Source organism: Haliotis cracherodii, unplaced genomic scaffold (genome assembly GCF_022045235.1).
Source record: "Haliotis cracherodii isolate W230 unplaced genomic scaffold, xgHalCrac1.p SCAF_10, whole genome shotgun sequence".
NCBI classification, from domain to species: domain Eukaryota; kingdom Metazoa; phylum Mollusca; class Gastropoda; order Lepetellida; family Haliotidae; genus Haliotis; species Haliotis cracherodii.
Window position 1 is genome coordinate 6794960 of NW_027266265.1, and position 18636 is coordinate 6813595.

Consider the following 18636-nt stretch of genomic DNA (forward strand, 5'->3'; position numbering starts at 1 on the left):
TTCTGTGTGCAGTGTTAAACAACAAAGAAACACTGATGTATTGCAATGAGCCTGGGGACTTTTGTAATGTGTTGGTATAGTTTGGTCAATCATTACACCAATAGTCACGTGTCAGTGAAAGATACTGACTGATAATGTAGGGGTAAGGACAAGCAGAGGGCATGACAGGCAATGTGTGCTGAGAATCTCTGACAGGTAACGTTGTCTACTGCATCCTCCATATGTCTGTCTCACTGCTTGCAATGGTAAAGGCTTGGTTCATGTGGATACTGGTTAGAGTTGTCTCCCCTCATCCTTGTTTGTCCAAGACCTGCATGGACCTGGTTGGCGTACTTGCTATTCTTGGAATCTTTTGATATTACTAATGATATATCTAAATTTCATAGAAATGTGCCCCAGTGAGAAAATGGGGTAGTGTGTCCCCAGCATCCCATAGCCTGTCGTCAGAGGTGACTAATTTGGGAACCCATGGGTATTCAAGGTTAGGATTGGTCCCAAGCAACCAGTGCTGGTCGTAAGATGTGACCAAATGGATCGGGTGGTCAGGCACAGTGACTTGGTTCAATGCGTGTCATTGTACCTCAATCGTTGTGCACAATATCACTCACTGGATTGTCTGGTCCAGACTTTTTTTTACAAGCTGTCTCCATATAGCTGAAATATTGCCGAGTGCAGCATTAAACAACAAATCCCAAAGCAAACAAATCAAAGAAATATATTTTCATTTAGTTTTACTGTTTGGAATATTTTGTTTTGGAGGATGAAACGTATTAGTAGTAATATTTTGCTTTTGCAGTATTACTGAATATTCTCATCTTTCTGAGGCAGGTTAGTTAACTGACTATAAAAGTCCAGTTTCCACCCTTGCCAAACTAGGCTGGTATTATTGAGTTACGTTTTGGCTGGACTAACGAGTCTATGCACAGTCCAATCAAAATCGTGCAACGAAATCGAAATCCGGTTCATAAACTGTCATGCAGATTTTGGTCGATTGCAGGATTTGCAAAGCATGTGTACCGCAGATATTTTCCAAATCTTTTCATGTTTTTAGTCAAGGTGCTCACGTGATTTGATGCGATGTAAGACCCATTTTATCACAATATAGGTCTTGATTATCGATCAGAACGTCCTGACTTGGTGCCGCCATTTTGTTTGAAGCAAATGCAAGTGATACGAGAGGTGAAATCTGATTGGCCAATAGGAGAGGCTTAGAAGGTACATAACTGGTAACAGCCTACGATCGAGCCCAGTAATTCCAGCCTAGTTCGACAAGGGTGGAAACTGGACTTTTAAAGTCAGTTAACTCTCTTGCCCCGGGAAAAAGGAATATTCTTTAACCTGATGATTATGTGATTATTTATACACATAAATTGTGCAGGTCAGAATGAACGGTCAGACAGGACAATCTTCCGCAGAATGTCACTTATGTCCTTATATGCGTTGGTCATTGTGACCTGGTTGTTACTGAACTATATATCAGCCTTTGTGATCCCAGTCATGAACTGCACAGCGCTGAATCAAGCCTAATGTACGTCCAGCACTGGTGTGTCACTGTGAGTGTCCAGCTTTGCCATGCATGCTGTAGGTGCAGTGTATGGAGACGTGAGGTGTTAGGAGGAGACACATGTGTAGCACTCGATGTTGGTGTGTGGATTTTTGTAGCTTATGAGTTTTGTCCTTTTTTTCTTTTGTTTTGGTTTTTATCTTTTACAGTAGTCGTGCATGTGGTGCTATTCATTTCATTCATTTTTTTCATATTGCTGCCAAAATGTCTGAATGAAATGATTTTTTCTAGGGTTGCAAGTCTTGCATGGTTTGGGAATGTTTTCCATATAATTTACCATGTATATGATAAAGTACAGGAAACTGTTCATTATGTCCAGTATATACACAAGTTATCTGATCATGGCATAATCCTTGATATAGGAACACTCATTTTATCTAATCATGGTATAATCCTTGATATAGGAACACTCATTTTATCTAATCATGGTATAATCCTTGATATAGGAAGCGGATCAAGCACAAGCTACTGAATACAAATATGCCTTCAGATATATTATACAGCATAATCCGCACTTTATATATCTGATTTAAAGTACAGCAGATTACACACAGAAACATCTGCAGTATTTTTTTGTCCATAGAAGTAACGTTGAGGGTGATGACTGTAAGCCACTTATTTAGAGGAAGACAACTCTTGCATGATGGATTGTGTCAGTGGATATTTGTACATTCCATTTTAAGGCATTCTCAGTCCTCTGGGAGGATACAATAAAAACTAGATAGCTAAAAATTATACAGAATTTGTAATGCATCATGATTAATATTCCATCCTGATCCTTGTAATAATTGATATATTATTTTTTCTGTTTATCAAATTATGAATCAAAAACCAATATGTAAATTCCGTGTCAAAAAAATGTTGACGAAGTATGATTTAATTAGTTTCTGCTTGTCAATACACCAGTTTTGTAGACAGGTTTTGGATTGGTTTGTATGATTGGAAGTTTTCTGTCAATCACAAAGAACTGTGTTCTCCAGGTGAAGAACCATCTGCGGACCATCGAGCAGCTGAAGTCCGACCTCCAGATGGCCCGCAGTGGCCATTCCCAGGAGGTGAAGCGCCTGAACCAGGACATGGAGCACCTCAGGGAGGACCTCGAGGTCACCCGGGGCGAGCTCACCGCCAGCCAGAACCACAACTCAGAATACCGGGCCACCATCGACACACTCAACGACGAGCTGGACAGGTTCCGCAAGATGCAGGAGGAAGCGTCCATGGAGGTGAGGAGAGTTTGTAGCAGTGTAGTATCAAGTTAGTATCAGATTATCATAGGGCATGTTTGAGACCTCTCAAGGATGAAACACATTCTGGAAATTGAATGTATTGATGAGAAACAGGTCCTGCCTGAATAATGATAGAACTGGAACTATACCATGAACAACATACTCAGCGGGTTACCTAACATCTTCCATAAGAAATTATGAGCTACTCCCAGAATTGATTCTTTGAAATATTTAATTGTTGAGATGTGTTATTTGGTCAGCTTTGCAGCTTACCTGTTGTGTATATGACCATGATAGCCTTGTCCAGTATGTGTGTCAGATGTACAGGATCTGAATTGGAGGATGAGGATTTTGAATTGCTGTAGCCCTGTGAGGTGTGTGTTCACTAGTCCTGCATAAGATGTAGGTTTGATTCTCAATATGTTTACTCTTAACTCTTGTCCCATGTCTGCCATCTTGCTGTAAGAACGTGAAGTAAAACCATCTCTCACTTCCTCCTCAGCTGCGGCGTCAGGCCGATTCCATTGCGGAGCAGGATGTGTGTTTGTCGGAGAGTCGGCAGCAGCTTGTGGTGCTGGAGAGCCAGCTGGACACGGCGAAGCATGACGGCGACCAGCTGCTGCTCAGTCTGGAGAGCTACAAGATGAAGTACAACCAGTGCATGACGCAGATCGACCATCTGGAGACATCGATGAAGGGGCTGCAGGACAAGTTACAGGACAGCAGGGGCAGGGTGAGTGTACAGATGATAGTCAGGAATAAGTAGGACATAAAAAGAGGATATTATATTCGTGTTCATGTCATGGTATGTTACAACATGAGTGTCTAAATACCGGAATTTAGGCACGAGTGTCGTAAACATAGTATGACATGAACGCGAAGATTAATGTTCGCGAACGCGAATAATTAATTTATAACCGAAAAAGATGTCTACATAGATTATAGTGTTTATTATAAAGACGTCAATTTGTTGCATGATGTCAACAATCTTCAGCTATGACGTTGTTTCTAGTGTGACGTCATTCCAACTCACGTCACAATAAGATTCGAATAACGTCAACAATGCCATCCGGATGACGGAAACAATACTCTGTTGTTTTGTGACCCTAGGGCACAACTGATTTTTGTGAACCCTGATATGTTAGCATACAAACAAACTGCATCTTTGTGCAGGAACTGGAGAAGGAGCAGAACATTGACCGCCTCAAGTCGGATCTGGACAACCTGGACAAGATGTACAGCGAGGCCAAGCGGGAGGTGCAGAAGTGTGAGGACGTCATCGAGCAGCTCACCCAGGAGCTGAACGCCACGCAGGAGGACCTCTCCGTCTCCCACAACCGCGTCCGGGAGAGCGAGGAGAACGTCCGTAACCTCAGAGAGAGGCTCCAGGACTCCCAGAATGAGGTGAGTAGTGTACAGCAAGAAGTAGATACATTCCTCATGGAGTATTGGGCATCATAGACCACCTGCACAAAGTGAATGTCTTGCTACCATTTTAACTTCCATTCTCACAACTACAACAGTCACAGCACAAAGAGCACTTTATCAATGTCCAATTGCATAGATCGATGCTCATGATGCCAATCACTGGATTGTCTGGTCCAGATTTGATTATTTACAGACGGCCGTCATATAGCTGGAATATGGCTGAGCACGGTGCTAAACAACAAACAAACAATCTTTGGTCCAAATCCTTCATGCGTATGGTTGCAATGACTCTGATGGCCAAATTTCCTGAAGAGAGATTCCTGGATAGTCAACAGATTCCTTCGACAGCCTTGATACTTAGTGTGTCCTTGACCCTGAGGTTTGATGCACTGCCCTTACTGACCCAGGGTCTCTGATGGCTAAGGTCCCCAAGGTGCTGCAGTTTTCTGTGTAGAGTTATGTCCCTTAGTATGCTCAGGAGCAGGTGAGTTTGAATCCTGGATCCCCCCAGATAAAGTCTTAGAGAGTCTGGAGAGTTATTTGATTGTGTTGTGGTATTTCAGGCTCATCAGAACGAGGAGAAGGCGAGGAACTTGGAGAATGATCTGCTGTCTTACCAGGGAGAACACAGCCACACTGACCAGGAGGTAATGCCTTACTTTCAGTTGATGGTATCAGGCACCTTGTCTTCATACTTGGTTACTTATTACTTGTAGGAATGGGTGCTATTCATCTGTCCGTCATGTTTCATTTCCGGAGAAGAACTCAAAAAGCAGTAGAGATATCTGAACCAAAATAAGCCTGGTGGTGAACTGCTGCCTTTTGACAGTTTGGGATTTTTGAAAAATTTAATTTTTGAGTTTCCATGACAACAACTTGGACTAAAACGGAAAATGGCAGTTGTGCTTTCAGGAGCAGATCTTGAAAACGTCTGATATTTCTTCACCAAACTTGGAACATGGATAGGTCTAGTCGTAAACTGATGCCTTTTGATAGTTTGGGATTTTTGAAAAAATTATTTTTGAGTTTCCATAGCAACCAGACTTTATATGGGCAGGGGATATGTTTATTTCATGCTTGTGCAGGTTGTATTTGGGTGATGAAAAGGGGGAATGGCTTTGTCAGTTTACTTGATGAGAAAACATAAATATCAGAACTCTATCTAACTCATGCTGTATATTGTATAGACTATATATCTCTGTGTTGTGCATAGATATGCATTTAACTCACGCTGCAGTGTATATATCCTCTATATATCCAACCCCTGCTGTGTTGTTCAGTTCCAAGAGCGAGAGGAGCGAATCTCCCGCCTGGAGTACGACCTGGATGACACAAGGAACAACCTGGACAGCAAGGCCCGACACATCGCAGACCTTCAGAATGAGATCAGCGACCTCCAGTCAGAACTCACCATCACGAAGGACCAGAAGGCTAGTGCCAATATGGAGGTAGGCCCTACATACTTTTGTCTCTGTAGTATGTTTTGTGTCACAGATGTGCCAGTATATCCTTGTGTTGATCCTCTTTTCAGCCATCAGTATATCCTTGTGTTGACCCTCTTTTTCAGTCATCAGTATATCCTTGTGGGGACCCCCTTTTCAGACATCAGTATATCCTTTTTTTGGACCCCCTTTTCAGCCATCAGTATATCCTTGTGGGGAATCTCTTTACCGTCATCAGTATATCCTTGTGGGGACCCCCTTTTCAGCCATCAGTATATCCTTGTGGGGACTCCCTTTTCAGTCATCAGTATATCCTTGTGGGACCCCCTTTTCAGCCATCAGTATATCCTTGTGGGGAATCTCTTTACCGTCATCAGTATATCCTTGTGGGGACCCCCTTTTCAGCCATCAGTATATCCTTGTGGGGACTCCCTTTTCAGTCATCAGTATATCCTTGTGGGACCCCCTTTTCAGCCATCAGTATATCCTTGTGGGGACTCCCTTTTCAGCCATCAGTATATCCTTTTGGGACCATCTGGCAGTGATTCATAATATCAACCATTGTTTTTTTCCAACTTTGTTCTTTAATGGCCATCGTGATATAGCTGATATTGCTAACCGTAATGTTTCAATGTCGGAATTCAACACCATGCATTAACGTTTCAATTGGTTAGTGGAATGTAGAAGGATATTTCAACATCACAGTGTTTGACAAGAATGTGGGGTTGACCAGAGTAGCAGGGTCCGAACTAAGAAGGTTTCACTGTACAGAGAGAGGTTGAGAGAGGTTTCAGTGTCAGTAATAAGTATGGATGTGTTTATCAGAAAAATCACACTTGAGGCTACAAGGCATCATTTTGAAATGTTGGGTTTTTTTTGTTATTTTTAGCTTTGAGTGTTGCTGTGATCTAGCTGATGCATTTGTTTTGGGAAATATTGCATTCCAATAGAAGATTGTAAATATGGGATGGATGGATCCTAATTCATGACAGTGTCCTAGTCACTTAACCAGTACAGCTGGCATACTAGGCAAATCTCATGAGACAGTTGAGATTCTGAGGAATGAATTGAGCATGACAAAGTTTTAGGGGCTTCTGACTCCTATTCAGAAACACTCCAAGTGCGTTATCTCATGTGAGAATTCATGTTATTTTGAAGAATACCCAGCTGATATCGCTGAGAGATTTGTAACCATGGATGAGTCTTGGGTTCACCACTATCAGTGGAAGCTGAGCAATCCAATGTCTCCCTGAAGATGACAAAGTCTGTTCCATCAGCTGACAAGGTGATGGCTTTCGTTTTCTGGGATTCCAAAGAAATCCTACTGATGGACTACCTCCTGAAAGATCCGAACATTTATGGCCGATATTGTGCTAAACTGCTCAGGCAACTGCGTGAGAATATCAAGGCCAAATGTCATGGAAAATGTGTTGATTGACGAGGACAGTGCACTTGTGTATATGTCTGTTGTCACCATGGCTGCAGTGCATGAGTGTGGCTTTGAACATCCTCCGTGTTCACCAGAGTTTTCACTGTCACTGCATGATTTCTAGCTCTTCGAAAAGAACTGTCTTGTAGGCATTTACAAATATTAAGGAAATTTCAAGTATTATGGAAATCTCAAATATTAAGGAAATCTCAAGTATAAAGGAAATCTCAAATATTAAGGAAATCTCAAGTATTACGGAAATCTCAAGTATTAGGGAAATCTCAAATATTTCAATATTTTCAACAGTCATAGCACTGTGACTTTTTCATGGTGTCTGTATGGAATCGCCTTTTTGTCTTTCATGTAACAAGCTAACCAAAAGCCTACCCACCACCTGACTCTTAGTCTCAGTAGAAATAAGCTGACTAGTGTCTGTAGATTAATCAAGCCTTCTTCCTTTGTTGTGTTATAATGTGGCACTCGACAGCCCTCCATGCAGCATAATGAGGCCCTTTCCTTCCAGAGGGAGAGGGCATGTTTGACTGGTCATACCCAGTGTCTGGAAAGCAATGATCAGGTTTCCTTACAACTCCCTGGTCATTGAAAACATTCCTTTAACATTCTCACTTATATCTGGCACTGCCGTGACTGAGAAGCGTCCACTGCACCTCATGAATAAGAAAGTGTAGTTACTCCTTGTGGCAGTGTCAATAGAGGAACATTAACACTGCCACTGCCTGTATGGCTGACCTACATCCTTCCCATTGACAAGACAGGGGGGTAGGCAGGTGTTTGTGGTCTGTCATCAAGCAGACAAGAGTGAGATAACAGTCACTGGCTGAAGCACATTAAACAGGGGATATACTGTGTGGATTTATGACAGTTATCACCTTCATATCTGTCACCGATCTCGCTGCTCAAACGTGTCTGGTCTTGCTCACAACCTGACACCCCCTTGTGTTAAATGGTCTTTCCCTAGTATTCAGGAGTTAGTATGAGAATGTGTTTGAAGGCTGGGTCCATTGTTGGTTGTTGGGCAATTGGGATACCAAAATATTTTTTTGCCGAGGTGAACATGTGTGAAAGATGGAACTGGAAATATTTAAAGCTGAAGCTCTGATAACGGTTGGTAGAGCCTCCTCTGCACTCTATTTACACTTTAATGTGAGAAGAAGTTGACTTTAAGACTTCATTTGGTTTGGAAAAGCAACTCTCCAAGGAGTACTTTGTAAACAAAGTGTGTATGTGGGGTTAGCATTGAAGATGTTAGTGTATTCAGGCATGTAGAGTTGTTGAAAACAAGTGTAGTGGTTGCATGGTATCGTGGTTGTTCTCAGTGTTTCCTCTGATGTAGGATTACTTCATGGTAATGACATGTCACACACAGCAGAAAGTGTATTGTGTCTGTGGATGCTGATATTACAACATGACTCTTTTGGGATGTCATTGCTAGTTATGGAGATTCTGTAAGTATTGACGGTGTACATTGTCCCAGAAAATGTATGACAGTATGTTTTGTGTTGTGTTTACTGGCTTTTCCAGGAGGGTAATAGCGTCATCTGTGATGTGTTTACTGACTATTCTCGGGTAATAGCGTCATCTGTGATGTGTTTACTGACTATTCTCGGGTAATAGCGTCATCTGTGTTGTGTTTACTCGCTATTCCAGGAGGGTAATAGCGTCAACTGTGTTGTGTTTACTGGCTATTCCAGGAGGGTAATAGCGTCATCTGTGTTGTGTTTACTTGCTATTCCAGAAAGGTAATAGCGTCATCTGTGTTGTGTTTACTGGCTATTCCAGGAGGGTAATAGCGTCATCTGTGTTGTGTTTACTGGCTATTCCAGGAGGGTAATAGCGTCATCTGCGTTGTGTTTACTGGCTATTCCAGGAGGGTAATAGCGTCATCTGTGTTATGTGTACTGGCTATTCCAGGAGAGTAATAGCGTCATCTGTGTTGTGTTTACTGGCTATTCCAGGAGGGTAATAGCGTCAACTGTGTTGTGTTTACTGGCTATTCCAGGAGGGTAATAGCGTCATCTGCGTTGTGTTTACTGGCTATTCCAGGAGGGTAATAGCGTCATCTGTGTTGTGTTTACTGGCTATTCCAGGAGGGTAATAGCGTCAACTGTGTTGTGTTTACTGGCTATTCCAGGAGGGTAATAGCGTCATCTGCGTTGTGTTTACTGGCTATTCCAGGAGGGTAATAGCGTCATCTGCGTTGTGTTTACTGGCTATTCCAGGAGGGTAATAGCGTCATCTGCGTTGTGTTTACTGGCTATTCCAGGAGGGTACTAGCATCGTCTGTGTTATGTTTACTGGCTATTCCAGAAGGGTACTAGCATCGTCTGTGTGGTGTTTACTGGCTATTCCAGGAGGGTAATAGCGTCATCTGTGATGTGTTTCTATCAAGAATGACATGGTAGTATGTTCCATGTTGTGTTTCCACCAGAAGTGTCATGTATATGTTCCGTTGCTCCGGGTTACAGATCACCCGTCTGGAACAGAACATCCAGCAGCTGCAGCTGAGTTTGGCGTCTGCTCACCAGCGCCACAAGACGGACACGGAGAGGTTAGAGGACACCATCACGTCACTGCAGCGACAGCTCTCAGAAGCCCAGAGCCGTGTCGAGTCGCTGGACCATGAAGTCAACAGGAAGGAGGAACAGATCAAGCGGAACGAGGGCGAGATCCTGGCATGTCGGGATGACATCAAGAACAAGGTGGACGAGGTAGGACATGCTGCTGTCAACTGGGGGGATCAGGTGGCCACAATGGCTACCTAGTGTGGACACTAGATATGCACTTGACATCGATGAAGTTGTTTGTCTCTCATGCTCATGTTTGTTGTTTTGGTTTGAGAACTACATCTATATCACATTAATTGCAGTAATGAAGACATCCATACTAACTTGTCATAAGTTGATACTAACTTCAGTGAAAACGTATTGATATGTTTTTTGGACATCACTCAGTTTAGAGGCCCAATAATCACTGACATCAGATTGCTTTAGGTTGAGGTAGTGCTATCCATGTTGAACACATCTGCTTTGCATTATGAACTTGAATCTGAAACTATGGCCTTGAAGTACCTCTTATTAGAGGTTCAGTCTTGTTTTGTAATTTTGTGAAAAAACATCCTCGTCACATTGTATTCCTTGCTCTGGCAATGGGCATGATGTGGAAGTCATACATTTTACCGGTGTGCTGCTGCCTCCTTGCTGACTGACGGAGTGATGGTGTTGTAGATTGAGAAGCTGGAGCTGGCCATCCATGAACTGAAGATCAGCCTGAACCAGGTGAAGACGGCACGGAGACAGGCGGAGAGCACGGTCAGTACCAGATCCAGTATCACACTCAAACAGTACCACACCCAGTGTACAAGACACCCCTACAGCTCAGCTTCTGTAGCTGTAACACTACCGAATATGGCATAGTGCCCGGAACATACATTCACTCACTCACTCACCCACTCACTCCATCATGCTCTGGGTACTACAGCCAGTGTCATGAACATGCCTACACCACACCTTCTGTAGCAGTACTGCCCTGTACACACACTCACTCACTCACTCCATCATGCTCTGGGTACTACAGCCAGTGTCAGGAACGTGCCTACACCACACCTTCTGTAGCTGTACTGCCCTGTACACACACTCACTCACTCACTCCATCATGCTCTGGGTACTACAGCCAGTGTCAGGAACATGCCTACACCACACCTTCTGTAGCAGTACTGCCCAGTACACACACTCACTCACTCACTCACTCCATCATGCTCTGGGTACTACAGACAGTGTCATGAACATGCCTACACCACACCTTCTGTAGCAGTACTGCCCAGTACACACACTCACTCATACACTCACTCCATCATGCTCTGGGTACTACAGACAGTGTCATGAACATGCCTACACCACACCTTCTGTAGCAGTACTGCCCAGTACACACACTCTCACTCACTCACTCACTCACTCACTCACTCACTCACTCACTCATGCTCTGGGTACTACAGACAGTGTCATGAACATGCCTACACCACACCTTCTGTAGCAGTACTGCCCAGTACACACACTCACTCACTTACTCACTCACTCACTCCATCATGCTCTGGGTACTACAGCCAGTGTCATGAACATGCCTACACCACACCTTCTGTAGCTGTACTGCCCAGTACACACACTCACTCACTTTAAAACAGACAATCTCATTAAAATCAAATCTTAGTTCTCGCTACCGCTAAACAAAGATCTGAGGACATCCCATTATGGGTCACGTCAGACCGACCTTGTGCGAACTTTGACCGACCAATGGAATGACCAATCAGAAGGCAGCTTTCTCCAGCTTTACGGCACTAATTTCAAATTGGCGACTACGCTTCAAAACATATTTTGACAAATTCTCCATTACAAATTTGAAACCTGAACAAAAGAACATTCTGCAATGGCTAATAGATAGTCTAGATTGTATGGATTGGGTCGTTAAACCCGTAACTATCGTTCGGAATACCCCGGGGGTGTTAATGTTTTCGAGGTGATTAGAAATCACATTCTGACTGTCACTTTCATAATCTGGTAAGTCTGAATGGTCGGATGAAAGGTCGTTGTGACTCACCCTTTGTGGGACCCCTAATGGGATGTCTCCAGATTATTGTTTAGCGTTAGTGAACTAAGGTCTGATTTTAATGAGATTGTAAAACAGATGACTCCACACCCTGCTACATACAAATACTGACATTGCCGTAGTTCTTGCCATGGACCTCCTTGTGGGGATGCAACAGTGATGTAACAGTGACATGATGAGAACTGTGTTTGTCTTCAGATCGAGGAGCTGCAGAGTGATGTGGACCGGCTGAAGACGGACATGACGGAGGCCAGGTCCCAGTACAGAGACTGTGCTCAAGAGGTGAGGTCGTGGACCTTTACAGAGTCCACATACCTGTGTGACCTCATTCTGGAGAACTAACTTTGATATACTTCTTCTACTGTCTTTACACAACTAACATACATCCATTTTGTCAGGTACTTGTCAGAGCCTGTGAAGTCAAGTTAATCCATGGAACAACATAATTATTTCACAAGAAGAATGGAAATTTATTAGACCCTGTTTATCTGTTCCAAGTAGACATGTTTCCAGATTAATGAATCAAGGATGTCCTGTAATGTTAAATCATGTCTCGTAAGGGTTTCAGGGTTTTCGTTGCATCTTATTTAGGAGCTCAGCTCAATTACTCAATAGCAATGGTTTAAGCTAGAAGTTTTATTGAGACAATTTCAGTGATGATTATATCGTCACAGAGTAGCAGTATTTTTAGTTCCAAGAGGCAGATCTGGTGATGTAGTGTCCTCTGTTTACCAGTTTGTCAATTATGTTGGGCCCACCTGCCACATCATGCTGTGACGCAACTGAAGTACTGCTCAAACACTCTCTCACCCCTCTTGCCCATGTTGTAGGGCTATCCTCAAACTGAATTTTTGTGATATAAAAGATATTCTGCACTCAGTCTTTCGCGTTGCAGCTCACCCATGACTTTGAGCTTTCTCACACATTTTGATGAGAGACTGTGATGTGCTGCTGAAATGCACTATTAACCATGCACTCCCTCACTTGTATTTGTCCCCAGCTTGCCCATCACGAGGAGAAGCTGATGCTGATGGAGCAGAGCCTCCAGACCACTCAGGACCAGCTGAGTCAGCGCGTCACTGAGGTCGTCCGACACGAGCAGGTCAACAGGAAGCTGCAGGCCGAGCTGAAGACACTGCGAGAACGCTGCGCCAGCTATGAGGAGGAGATCGCGGAGCAGAAGTCTGTGATCGACAAGCTGCGGAAGGACCTGATGGTGTCGAAGGAGGAGCATCATACGGCGGTGCAGGAAGGGCTGGCGTACAAGCAGCAGGCGCACAAGGTGGAGGTGGAGCTAGAGGGGTCGCGGGAACAGGAGAAGATGCTGTCCGATCAGGTGAGCTACTCGTTACTGGGGAGCCACATTTCAGGGTTAGAAATTGACACTAATCCTATGGTCCTTGCCAAATTGCCTTATAGATGTATCATGAGAACTGGTAGAAATTTGCTATAAATTAGGGTTTTGCTATATGTTATCATTATGACTAGTGGACTTGGGCTAGTGGACTGTTAGTTTCAATCACAGGCATTCACTCTTCACCAGCTGGATACACTGGTCACTTGGGTCTCCTGAACTCCTGAACAACTCTTAAATACTTGATATGGTGCTTAAGAATATGTCTCTTCATGGCAGAGTACTAACTGATATTTGACCCTGTTGTAGTCGAAGATGGAGGAGTTAGTTGATCAGATAGAAGGGTGTTATGTTGTATGTTTCAAACTAATAATTTCTTAATCTCAGCTTTCAAAGCGGTGCTAAATCCAACTCACTCACTCATAATCTCAACAGTACCCAGTCTTCAACTTCTATGGTATGTTTCATTTGCTCCCAAAATGGTTAGTGCAGTCACTTGTCATTCATTAGAGTAGAATTTGAATACTCATGATTCAAAATATGTTTCTGTGTACCTTGTCTGGATCTTGAGTTGACTCTTCCACCAGGTGGAGCAGCAGGACGTGATCCTGGGTCAGCTTCAGACGGAACTCCGGGGGGAGAGGGACCGTCACCAGGACACCAGCAGGCAGTTGGGGCAGAGCAAGAAGATGGGGGCCGAGCTGCAGGAGGACATTGACCAGTACCAGAAGCAGGCTCGTGACATGGCACAGAGGGTGAGTGGGAGGTCGGTGACATGGCACAGAGGATGAGTGGGAGGGGCTGTGACTTGGCACAGAGGATGAGTGGGAGGGACTGTGACATGGCACAGAGGTTGAGTGGGAGGTCGGTGACATGGCACAGAGGATGAGTGGGAGGGGCTCGCGACATGGCACAGAGGATGAATGGGAGGGGCTGTGACATGGCACAGAGGGTGAGTGGGAGGGGCTGTGACATGGCACAGAGGATGAGTGGGAGGGGCTGTGACATGGCATAGAGGGTGAGTGGGAGGGGCTGTGACATGGCACAGGTTGAGTGGGAGGGCCATGACATGGCACAGAGGGTGCGTAGAAGGGGCCGCCACATGGCACAGAGGATGAGTGGGAGGGGCGTGACATGGTACAGAGGATGAGTGGGAGGGCCGTGACATGGCACAGAGGGTGAGTGGGAGGGGCCGCCACATGGCACAGAGTGTGAGTGGGAGGGCCGTGACATGGCACAGAGGGTGTGTGGAAGGGGCCGCCACATGGCACAGAGGGTGAGTGGGAGGGCCGCCACATGGCACAGAGGGTGAGTGGGAGGGCCGTGACATGGCACAGAGGGTGAGTGGGAGGGGCCGCCACATGGCACAGAGGGTGAGTGGGAGGGCCGTGACATGGTACAGAGGATGAGTGGGAGGGGCCGCCACATGGCACAGAGGGTGAGTGGGAGGGCCATGACATGGCACAGAGGGTGAGTGGGAGGGGCCGCCACATGGCACAGAGGGTGAGTGGGAGGGCCATGACATGGCACAGAGGGTGAGTGGGAGGGGCCGCCACATGGCACAGAGGGTGAGTGGGAGGGCCGTGACATGGTACAGAGGATGAGTGGGAGGGGCGTGACATGGTACAGAGGGTGAGTGGGAGGGCCGTGATATGGCACAGAGGGTGAGTGGAAGGGGCCGCCACATGGCACAGAGGGTGAGTGGGAGGGCCGTGATATGGCACAGAGGGTGAGTGGGAGGGCCATGACATGGCACAGAGGGTGAGTTGAGGGGCTGTGACACAGCACAGAGCATGAGTGGGCAATGTGTTGCAGAGGATGAGTGGGAGGGCCGTGACATGGCGCAGATGATGAATTGGGGCAGCAACATCAGACAGGGTTGAGTGCCATGACATGGCACAGAGGGTTAGTTGGGAGCCTGTTTATGGTACAGAGGGTGAGCATTGTCTTACACATGTGATATGAAAGTTATCATTACTATTACAGATGTAAATGCTGGGGCACTACATCCCTGTGCTACGATGTACCTGTCATTAGGCAACTAAGTGTGGTTTCAAATATTATTTTCCCCATCTCTCCTCACAGCTCCAGGAGAAAGATGAGATGAACCTGCGACTGCGGGCAGAGATAGACGACCTCCAGCAGAAGTTGCGTGGGCTGAAGGAGGAGCTAGCAGAGCGAGAAGGCCAGCTCCGTGTGGCCAAGATGAACCTCCAGACTGCCCAGAAGCAGAGCGTCCATCACTCACACGAGGTAGGTAGTCCGGCCAGAGACAGAAAAGCAAGCCCACATGGTACCTGATGGGAACAGATCTCTCAGGCCACTAGGCTGGCAACATTAGCCAGACCCTGTCAGAAAGGTTTCAGTCCTTCTAGAAGGGTATCAGCTTACAGCTGGGAAGGTGCTGACTGTAATGCTTGTAACATGAACAGGTGTCAGTCTGCCAGAAGAGGACCCTGTATCATGCCAGTGGCCCTGTCTCATGCATGTGGCCCTGTATCGGGCAAGTGGCCCTGTCTCATGCATTTGGCCCTATATCATGGAAGTGGCCCTGTATCATGCATGTGGCCCTGTATCAGGCAAGTGGCCCTGTCTCATGCATTTGGCCCTATATCATGGAAGTGGCCCTGTATCATGCATGTGGCCCTGTCTCATGCATGTGGCCCTGTATCAGGCAAGTGGGGGGCGATCGGGTAGCCTAGTGGTTAAAGCGTTCGCTCGTCACGCCAAATACCCGGGTTCGATTCCCGACATGGATACAATGTGTGAAGCCCGTTTCTGGTGTCCCCCGCCGTGATATTGCTGTAATATTGCTAAAAGCGGTGTAAAACTATACTCACTCACTCACTCACTCAGGCAAGTGGCCCCTGTCTCCTGCATCTGGGCCCTGTCCCATGCCAGAGGCCCTGTCTCATGCATGTGGTCTCATGCCTGTCTCATGCATGTGGGCATTGCTAATTTTCAACACAGCTGTTTCTGTTGTAAAGTGTCATACATATGGCTTTCCATCTCTGTTATGATATTTGCTTAAAATATTTTTATTAAATGCTGACTAAAGGCTTGTGAAGCCTGAGTGAAGAGGATGGCTATTTATGGTTATACTCATGATTGTGTGCAGGTGACGAAGTACGAGGAGACTCTGTCTCAGCTTCAGTCGGACCTGGAGAAGATACAGGAGCAGTACAGAAGAGCTCATGCAGAGGTGAGGCATCCACATCTACCTGTACCAGAGGATAAGGTCAAACGTAGATCCTCAAACAAGTATCTCACAGGTTGAACCGCCAACCTGATGGTGTTTCAGTGTGTAAGCTTTCATATTCTGGTTTCGGCTTATCATGCGCCTTTTTTGACCAGCTACATACATAAAGATTAAGTCGGACTGAGACTTCATGAACATGTGCATGTGCTCTGAAGGCATCAGGTGTGAACAATAATGAGAACCCTGCTTTTGTTGGTATGATGTTGATTGATTTGTATGGAAGGAAGGTCTAGGTTAGATTGTGTGTTGTTGCAGCTGATGGACAACGAGCAGAGGGTGCATGACCTGAAGGTGCAGCTGACCACAGTTCAGGGCAACCACAAGGAGTCCATGGACCAGTTGGGGGAGAAGTCCCGCCTCGTGGCATCGCTTAAGACGGAGGTGGCCAAACTCCAGCAGCAGAACCAGTCTATGACAGAGGAGGTACACTTACTGGTCACTCTATATTCGTGGGACATTGATACACTTAGAGTTTGCTCAACAAGCAGAATTTCTTATTGACAGAGTTTGATGGCACTGTATGTATGAGATGCACTGCCTTGCTCATATGTGATCCTGGTTAGAGGTGGCTCGTGGGTCCAAGGAGTCATGTGTGATGCGCTGTTCAAAGATGTGATATTCAGTGATATATCTGAATGTTTGCAAAGCCAACTCACTGAGACTGTTCCTCCTCAGATCGCCTTCTATGAAGACCGGATGCGGAAGCTTCAGCATGAGCTGAGGAAGATGCAGGAACTCAACAAGGCCACCGAGGATGAGGTAAGTCCATCTCCACCTGTATCTGACGCACGTCTGGCACTGCCTACATCTGAAGCACATCCGGTATTTGCCGTACTTGAGGCTTGTTCAGACACCGAGCCACATCCAAGACATGTCCAGCACCGCCTGTATCTGACGCACATCTGGCACTGCCTACATCTGAGGCACATCCAGTATTGGCCATACTTGAGGCTTGTTCAGACACAGAACCACATCCTACACAGACTGTATTTACAACATGTATCTGACGCTACGCTGTCACGCATTGTAGAGCTGATATGTTATGATATGATTTCTTCAGCTTGTGAGATATGATAGATCCTCATTGTTATACTTCAAAAATCTATTTCTTTTGAAAAGCTCAAATGGAGCTGGAAGAGATTTCTTAATAGCATCAGAGTTCCTAGAACTTCTAAGGCATCTGAAGGATGTATTGGGTGGTCAGGATGACTGCCAAGGCTGACTAGTACAATGCTTGATGACTGCCTTCAGGTTTCGTCTCAATCTTTCTCTGCCAGTGTGCTTCAATAAGTTGCTGAAATACTGCTGATGCGATGATAAATTTTAGCAACAGAAAGCACTCACACTATCAACAACTATCAGCGGTAGAAACTAACAGGTTTAATCCACTAGTCCTTATAATGATAACGTATAGCAAAACCCTTAAAAAGGGCAAATTTAGTCTTTATGATACCTTAACTATTGGGCAGTATGGCAAGGACTACAGGACTAGTGCCAATATCTACCGCTCTGTGTCATCCAAACAGTGTATCTGTTGGTGGACAGCTTGACTCTGTATAAGATGAGTTGATGAACCTGGAAACAGGTGGGTGAAGGGGTAAAGAGGGGTCAGCCAAGTGGCTGGTTATTGCTGAGGTGGGAATAGGTCACAGGGACAATGATTGTAGTGTCTAGTGTGTTAACACACTGGTGTTCACAGCTTCAGCACTTCGAGGAGCGGTACACTAGTCTGCAGACGGATCTGTACTCTAGTCAGGAAAAGCAGAAGCAGTCGCTCCAGGAACTTTCATCGAAGGAGGAGGAGTCCGTTGTCATCAAGGTGGAGCTGGCCAGTCTACAGGAGAAGTACAAGAACATGATGGACGAGGTGGGTGATTCCTGGGTACATGATGGGGTGAACTGTGGTAGATAGGTCTTGATGGCCAGTCTACAGAAGTACAAGAACATGATGGACGAGGTGGGTGATTCCTGGGTACATGATGGGATGGACTGGGGTAGATAGGTCTTAATGGCCAGTCTACAGGAGAAGTATAAGAACATGATGGATGAGGTGGGTGATTCCTGGGTACATTATGGGGTGGACTGGGGTAGATAGGTCTTGATGGCCTGTCTACAGGAGAAGTACAAGAACATGATGGACGAGGTGGGTGATTCCTGGGTACATGATGGGGTGAACTGGGGTAGATAGGTCTTGATGGCCAGTCTACAGAAGTACAAGAACATGATGGACGAGGTGGGTGATTCCAGGTACATGATGGGGTGGACTGGGGTAGATAGGTCTTGATGGCCAGTCTACAGGAGAAGTACAAGAACA

At 45.6% G+C, this 18636-nt stretch overlaps 1 protein-coding gene across 1 annotated transcript in view; it reads left to right on the forward strand.

Moving 5' to 3' along the window:
* Nucleotides 1-18636, forward strand: part of LOC139454007 (uncharacterized) — a 101788-nt gene that overhangs the window by 64059 nt on the left and 19093 nt on the right. The window contains exons 34-48 of the mRNA XM_071235479.1: nucleotides 2545-2787; nucleotides 3293-3523; nucleotides 3964-4194; nucleotides 4782-4865; nucleotides 5499-5666; nucleotides 9576-9818; nucleotides 10335-10418; nucleotides 11908-11991; nucleotides 12710-13045; nucleotides 13651-13818; nucleotides 15149-15316; nucleotides 16182-16265; nucleotides 16578-16745; nucleotides 16998-17081; nucleotides 18022-18189. Coding sequence (XP_071091580.1) covers nucleotides 2545-2787; nucleotides 3293-3523; nucleotides 3964-4194; nucleotides 4782-4865; nucleotides 5499-5666; nucleotides 9576-9818; nucleotides 10335-10418; nucleotides 11908-11991; nucleotides 12710-13045; nucleotides 13651-13818; nucleotides 15149-15316; nucleotides 16182-16265; nucleotides 16578-16745; nucleotides 16998-17081; nucleotides 18022-18189 — 2544 coding nt within the window. The remainder of the gene's footprint in view (nucleotides 1-2544; nucleotides 2788-3292; nucleotides 3524-3963; nucleotides 4195-4781; nucleotides 4866-5498; nucleotides 5667-9575; nucleotides 9819-10334; nucleotides 10419-11907; nucleotides 11992-12709; nucleotides 13046-13650; nucleotides 13819-15148; nucleotides 15317-16181; nucleotides 16266-16577; nucleotides 16746-16997; nucleotides 17082-18021; nucleotides 18190-18636) is intronic.